General features: G+C 32.8%; 1 protein-coding gene across 1 annotated transcript in view; it reads left to right on the top strand.

Annotated features, from left to right (window-relative positions):
• The window catches only part of LOC103595792 (dihydropyrimidine dehydrogenase [NADP(+)]-like), a gene marked incomplete at its 3' end in the record, with an annotated part of 112223 nt that extends 108905 nt beyond the window's left edge, over positions 1–3318 (top strand). Inside the window, exon 3 of the mRNA XM_008579270.1 lies at positions 3236–3318. Coding sequence (XP_008577492.1) covers positions 3236–3318 — 83 coding nt within the window. The remainder of the gene's footprint in view (positions 1–3235) is intronic.
• Positions 3319–7491: the final 4173 nt, after the last annotated feature.

Below are 7491 nucleotides of genomic sequence, written 5' to 3' on the forward strand. Positions count from 1 at the left end.
TTTGTTATCTTAGGTATGTGTCCAAGTTTTCATTTCTTCATGACCCTAGCAAAATGAGTCAGGTGACCCTGAGGTAAAATGCTGCCTTTGGGTCCCAAAATAGGCCTTCATGTAGTTAATTATAGAGTCTTTATTTCATTCTTGAGATAGAACCCGTTCTAACAATGTGTAGTAGATAACATGACTTCTTGTAAATCCATAACTTTGTACTGTCTTGTTTAACTGAATTTTGTGTTTTTTTTTTTTTTGTCTTTTGTCTTTTTCCGTGTCCGGCAATGGATCGCAACCCTCAGTGTTGCCCCCGTACCGGACCGGGGACCGGCAACGGGATTGCAACCCTCGGTGTTGCTCCCGCGCCTCGCTCAGCCAGTGAGCGGGAACCGGTCTGTATGTGGGATCCGAACCCTCAGGCGGGAGCGCCGCCGCGCTTCCCAAGCGGCGCACTTATCCAGTGCGCCACCGGGCCGGCCCCGGGAGCTGTACTATTTTAACAATGTTACATCTTCCAGTTAATAAACATGGGATGTCTTTATATTTATTTAAGTCTTTAATTTTTTTGTGATGTTTTGTAGTTTTCAGTTGCACAAGTCTTACGCTTCTTTTCCTAAATTTATTCATATGATTTCATTCTTTTTGATGCTTTTGTAAATGAAATTGTCTTAATTTCATTTTTGAATTATTCATTGCAGCTTTGCCTGTTTTTATATTTCATATAAATGGGATAATTTTGACTCTGTTCTCTTTTGTGTGTCACTTTTGCTCAATGCTGTGTGTGAGACACATTTGTTACTCCACATAGCAGTAGTTTGTTCATTCTAATTGTTATGTATTTTTTCATTGTATGAATATGTCACAATCTATTTCTACAAGGCTACTTCACAAAGTTCATGATTGAAAGATTATATTATCTTTCAATTCGATTTTCCAATGAACTTTTTGAAGTACCCTTGTATATTCCATCTTGATATGTAATTGGCATGTTTCCAGTTTGGGGCTATTTTGAATAATATTACTATTAACATTCTATTCTTATTAACAAATCTTAGTGAACACATCATACATTTTTTCTGGGTGTATTTCTAGGTATGGAACTGCTAGGTCATAAGGTATACTTGAATGTGCAGCTATTGAAGGTACTGCCAAATAATTTTACAAAGTGATTGTATTAATTTATAGTTCCACCACCAGTGTTTCAATTACTTTTTACACACAGAAGAAAAACAGTTTGTGTAGTCTTTATTTTTCATTTTGAGCATTTCCAAAATATGTAGTGGTATCTTGTTATGGTTCAAATTTGCGTTTTACTGATGACTAATGATGTTGAGCATATTTTTTTTTCTAATTGTTATTTGGTTATTCTTTGTGTGTGTGTGTGTGTGTGTGTGTGTGTATAGCACTTATATAAGTCTTTTGCACATTTTCCATTGAGTTATCTGTCTTTTTAATATTTATTTGTAAGAGGAATTCTTTATTTGCTATAGATATAAGTAATTAGGATAGTGTCATACTGGTGCAAGTAATGAAAATTGAGTGGTTGAACAGAATAGAGTTCAGAAATAGACCCTGCATATACTGAGAATTAATTTATGGAAAAATGACTCTAAATTACAGTAGGGAAATGATGGCCTTTTCAATATATAGTACTGATTATGTTAGGACAATTTTAATAGTACAATTTTGTTACCTATATGGTGTGATTTCCTATCTCACACCATGTAATACTCATAATATCATCCCAAATGGATTGTATATCTAAATGTGAAATGTAAAATAATGATGCTTTCTGAAAAAATACAGGAAATTATATATATAACTTTGAGTAATTTCCTAAATTTCTTAAGCAGGATACAAAAAGCACTAACCTTTAATTAGAAAAATAATAAATTGGGCCTCATTAAAAATAAGAAATTCTCTTTATGAAAAGACACTACTCCAAAAGTGAAAGACAAGACACAGAGCAGCAGAGGATATTTGTAGTGTACATATCCAACAAAGGACTTTATATCCGGAATTCAAATTATTTTAGATCTATTCTGGTAATTTTCAAGATTTTTATTATAACAGCGTATAACTGTGTGTTAAAATGATCTGTGCCTTAATTTGACTGAGTTTAAAAATATTAATAAAAATAGTGGTAATAAAAATTAGTAAAAATAGTGGTTTATATACTAATAGATTTTAAATCAATTAACTTTACACATTGGTCTTTATTAATCTAACTTCTGTAATTTTTAAAAATCCAGCAAACTAATTATTTACAATTTGAGAATAGAAAAAACACATTAATACTTAAATTTTATTATTTAGTTTTTCTGTTTGTAAAATTAACTAAACACTAAATCCAGATATTTTATTACCTAAATACCCGTAAATTTTACAAGAAATCTGGTGTGCCAAAAGATTCATGTAGGTACTTTTTTTAGTCTAAAATTTAATTCTATATTTTATGTTCTTAAAACATATTAGGGTCATGTGAAATTAAGTCAGTTTTAAATACATAGTTGTATTTAAAATTGTAGTAAAGTTTTAAAAAGTACTTTTAAGAAGTTTAGTCCAGTAATGCTACTAGAAAATAGAAACATTTATGAAGTTCAAATTGCTTATGTTATATTTACTCCATTTTAATATTCTTCTAAGAACCTGAGATAATGTCACTTAATTTTAAAAATTGGACTTATCTATTTTAAATAAATATGTATGTACAATTATAAACACTACATATATATAAATTGTAATTTAAAGATATGATTACAAAATTTTGATTAAAAATTTTCAGAACTTTTATTATTATATTATACCTGGGTTTTATCTTTCCATCTTAGTAAATGCTAACTTGTTTAGAAGTAAATATTTATTTAATATCCTTTATTGTGACTTAAAACTTTATTTTTTCTTTTGAATTTTAATTGGTTTGATATACTTGAGATTATTTGAGAATTCATTTTTATTCCACAAAACTCTAGAAGTTTTGCTACTTTTATATAATATTAATTTCTTTCATTTATCCATTTTGAAAAATTGATTAAAATAGTTCTGTGACAGATATATCATGAGATGTTTTAATTTTGTTACTGTTGAATTCAAATGTCGATTTTAATGAATGTTACTCAATTAAAGTGGTGTTCATATTTTTTATGCATCCATAATCAATATAATCAATTATATTTTTACATAATTGCATAGATACACTTCTCAGGATGTTGGAGGATTAATGCAATTTTTTAATATGTGGCAGAATTGCGAGAAGCTGGAGAATAATTTTGATGACATCAAGCACACAACTCTTGGTGAGCGAGGCGCTCTCCGAGAAGCAATGAGGTAAGTCTGGGTCACCATAGCAACAGTCACAGATGTGGTAAAGAAAAAGTCATTCTTCATTATTGGGGGAACAAATGAGTTCATTGCCACCATTCAGCTCTGTTCTCTAAGGTATTAATTTGTCAGTGGAGAGACTTCCCTTGAGGCTGTACTTTGGTTTTGAAGCTGCATAAATGTTAAGCCTCAGTGCACAGTAAAAAATGTAAATGTTTAATTTGTTACTTAAAATGCTTAAGGGGTGTCTTGTTTTATATTTATACTAAACTGTGTGATTGAATGAAAATATTGTTCATCTAAATTCTGCCTGTATATAAAAAAATAAACATTGTACAGTGGTGATTTAACTGGGTAGTATTTCCTCCTAATTAGTATTTAATTAAAAAAAGAGGTTCTTAAAATTTCATCTTCTATTACATTTTATAGGATTATATTATAGTGTTTTTAAAGTGATTTACATTTTTACGCAATTACAAAGCATGTGATTTACTTCTTTTCAAATACAGTGGTCTATAATGAGTCTGATTTTTTTCTTTTTTCTTTTCTTAACATGACTATTTCTGAGTATTTCTTTGAAAACACCCCAAACTTGATGCTTTTTAAATAATTTTAGTGAAATGTTCTTTAAATTCTTTGATAGAATCAAGGAAGGCGTTTTGCTAGATATTAAAAATGTGTGAGGAATAAAACTCATCATTCTTAGAGAGAGAAAACAACAAATTATATTAGTCTGATAAGTTCTGAGATTGAACCTTTGAGTGGGATAATTTCCAATGTCTTTGTAAAGAAATAGTATATTTACTTTTACTTAGCCTATGAAACTAAAATAGATTTTAAAAATATATTTTATTCTATCTTAATGCTCATTTTTTATTAACGAACTTAAGGCTAAATAAAATTAAAATAAGAGAAAGGATAAACTTAAGAGGCTTCCTAGAAGGGTAGTTTAGATACAATTTTGTTATTGCTAGCACACAGTTACCATATAGTTTAGTTTAGAAGCTGCTCTCATTTAGTAACCTCCCTTTTACCATGCAAGCAGCAGGAGAAAGTAATTAAATTTAATAGAAGCTGCCCTCATTTTGAAGCCACTTCTATTTAAAACCACAGGGGGAGGTAATTAAATTTAATGGAAACAGTAGCTTCTACACAAAGATACATGGTACTTCTGTATAGATGATTATGATGTCACAAAAAGAGGAATAATATATTACTAGTACTGAGAAATTACCAGCTGGAGCAAGTGAGCCTATTTTATTGTTAATGTCTTTACTAATAAAAAAAAGGGAAAAATAAAACTGAGCACACAATGGAGAATCTGTGTCTATATAAAATGCAATCAGATATTCTCAGAAAATTTAAGTTATTGAAAATAGTTGTAAATTAAAAATAAAGTGTAAACTATATTGTGGAAAAGACTAATGCAGAAATTATGAATGAATGAACTGTGTTTCCACGTAGTCTTTATACTCTATTGGAACACATCATTTTTTGTATATGCTTATAATAATTTTGAATACATTAAACATGAATACCAATATTTATTTAGAAAACAACAGTTATTTCCTGTATTTTTATATCTATTCATTTTGAAGCAAAAACACAGACAAACAGGAAGACAAAGAGGGTGGCAGCTCTCATGTGTTGAATAAAAGACTGAAGGCCAAAACGTAGGAAGAGTTGAAAAGGGGCAATGTGAATGAAAACGGATGTGAGTGAGGGAAATGCAGTGAACAAGGAAAGGACATGTAATCAGTACAGGCAACTTGGCATAAAGAAACAACAAACTGAATGATGGGAGAATTGCGTATGAAGATTATTAAATTCTGCCAAATTTTACTTAACATTTTAGGACACACCAAGATGTCCTGCTTTTAAAAAAGTAGAGGTGAACTAGTGAGAAAAACAAGTATTACCTGGTTGTAGTAACCTCTCAACTACTCAATGCTATAAGATAAAGCAGCAGTCGAGATAATTTAAATAAGAATTTAATTATATGGCTGTGAAACGCACTTGTTTACATAGGTTGCGTATTTTATACAGACAAACATATTACTGGTAATGTTTAGATTCACTGAACGCAGTGAAATAATGTAGTAACTAATAGCATTCCATAATTTAGCATACTGTGTGTCAGGTCCTTTTTTTTTTTTTTTTTTTTTTTTCCTTTAGAAAATGCAGCAAGTGCTCATTCTTTTACACGTGAGATTATGGAAACAAACAAAAAAGTATAATGTGATTAATACAAAAAGAACAAAATGCATTGTTAGCTCAGCAGTGATCAATTTTTCCTTATATGAAGGGTGTCTGGATCAAAGAAAACCATGAAGAGGATAAGAAATTTGATGTAGGCTCTAAGAGATGGACAGTTTTGCAGGTGGAGGGACTAGTACGGAGCAAAGGCATGGAGGCCCGCAGGTGCAAAGTGCACAGTAATTGATGTGATGGAAAGCAAGATTTTTCAAGTTTTTTTGAAAGGTTTTCCTGCGAAGCTCAAATAGGCAGAATTTTTCTACCAGTATTATGTCTTCTTATGTCATGACATCTTAGGTGGAAATGGAGCAGTATTGGGTTGGCAGGGATGGTGGGGGCAGTTCACAATCTGAGTAGGGTAGGGAGCAGTGAGACACAGATGTGAATAATTTGCCAAAAGCCTGACTTAGCACAGAGGCTAGTCTCAAGAGGCCGGCTGAAAATGTGTTTTTCTGTACTTTAGAGGCCAGTTATATGGAGTCTAGCTTGCCATGATAAAGAACATAAATTATTTTGGGGAGCCATGGATTTTAAGGATTGGAGTGACGATATTAAATGTAACAACTATGAAGATAATTTTATAGCTGTGTAGAGTTGGAGTACAGGAAGAAGATACTATGTAGGGATAGATACAATCATTCATTTAATGAACATTTATTGGGTTTTTGTAATATATCAGGTAATGGGGTTACAGATATGAATGAGACAGTCCCTGCCTTTGAGGATTAATGGTCTAATGGAAGAGACAAGAAAATCAACTGCTTGACACGAAGACCCAGAGGCCATTTACTTGTTTTTTTCTCTGGTCCCAGATACTTCATGGTAGTTTCCTTCTTGGTCCACTGGCATGGCATAATTTGGCTTTGGGAGCATGCCCTTCTTTCAGAAGCTTGATCTCTTCTGTAGCTCTTGGGAGGCTGCAGGTGCCCATTAAGGTGCTTTTGTCCTGAGCATGTTTAGCCAGGAGGAGATAGAGCAGAACTGGACTAAATCTAAGATTGACATATTGTGGCTGCTGTGTTAGTGCCTTTCATTAACTTGGGTACCTCCTGGTTTATTAAGGTTATATTATTTCCATGAGCTTAGAGCAGAAAAGAGAGAATTCTGCCATTGTTTAATTCTCTGCCACCTCATCCAGTTTCTCTTTCTGGCCAGTCTTTGCCATGCAGTCCTGACCCTGTTCTTTCGTCAGTACCCCAGTGCATGAATCCTTTTAGACCCCTCCTGAGCTTCCCCCAATCCCAGGTCTGAGGATGCCCCAAGCCTGTAGCTCAAGGGACTGCAGTCTTCTCTGGAATGTGCTGGCTGAATAAAGCATTAAATAAAGGCATTCACTGAAATAGGCTGAGAGAAAAAAAGAAGAGGATTAATGAAGAAGATTTTGGTTTTCAGATGAATTTGAGATAGAAAGTAAACTCATATAAATGTGCAATAGGCAGAGGGAAAACATAATTCTACAACTCAGGAAGAAGACTAGGAGTTTATGTACACATTTGGGACTTGTTAGTATTTTGATACTTGTAGCCATGGGAAGGCATGTGATTGCCAAGAGTAGTGCACCAAATTAGAAAAAGAGAGTCCACCCAGATTCCTAAGAAAATATTGGGCTTTGGAAAATGTGCATCAGAGAAAAACATATTTTGGAATTTAAAAATGTAATCTTTTCTAACAGAGTAAGACAGGACACTGTTATATGCTCTGTGCATCTGAGAAGAAAAGGACGGGGGCAGGGGTGGTTTCCTGCCCACTGTTTTGTGGCCATGGAAATTTGTGGCACATGTAGAGCTGTGCTGCCCTGAGGAAATTTCTGTGATGATAGAAATGTTCTGTATGTGTGCCATTTAGTATGACAGCCACTAGGTACATGTGGCTACTGAGTACTTGAAGCTACTGAGCACTTGAAATATCACAAGTGTAACTGAA

This window comes from Galeopterus variegatus, unplaced genomic scaffold (genome assembly GCF_000696425.1).
Source record: "Galeopterus variegatus unplaced genomic scaffold, G_variegatus-3.0.2 Scaffold1847, whole genome shotgun sequence".
NCBI classification, from domain to species: domain Eukaryota; kingdom Metazoa; phylum Chordata; class Mammalia; order Dermoptera; family Cynocephalidae; genus Galeopterus; species Galeopterus variegatus.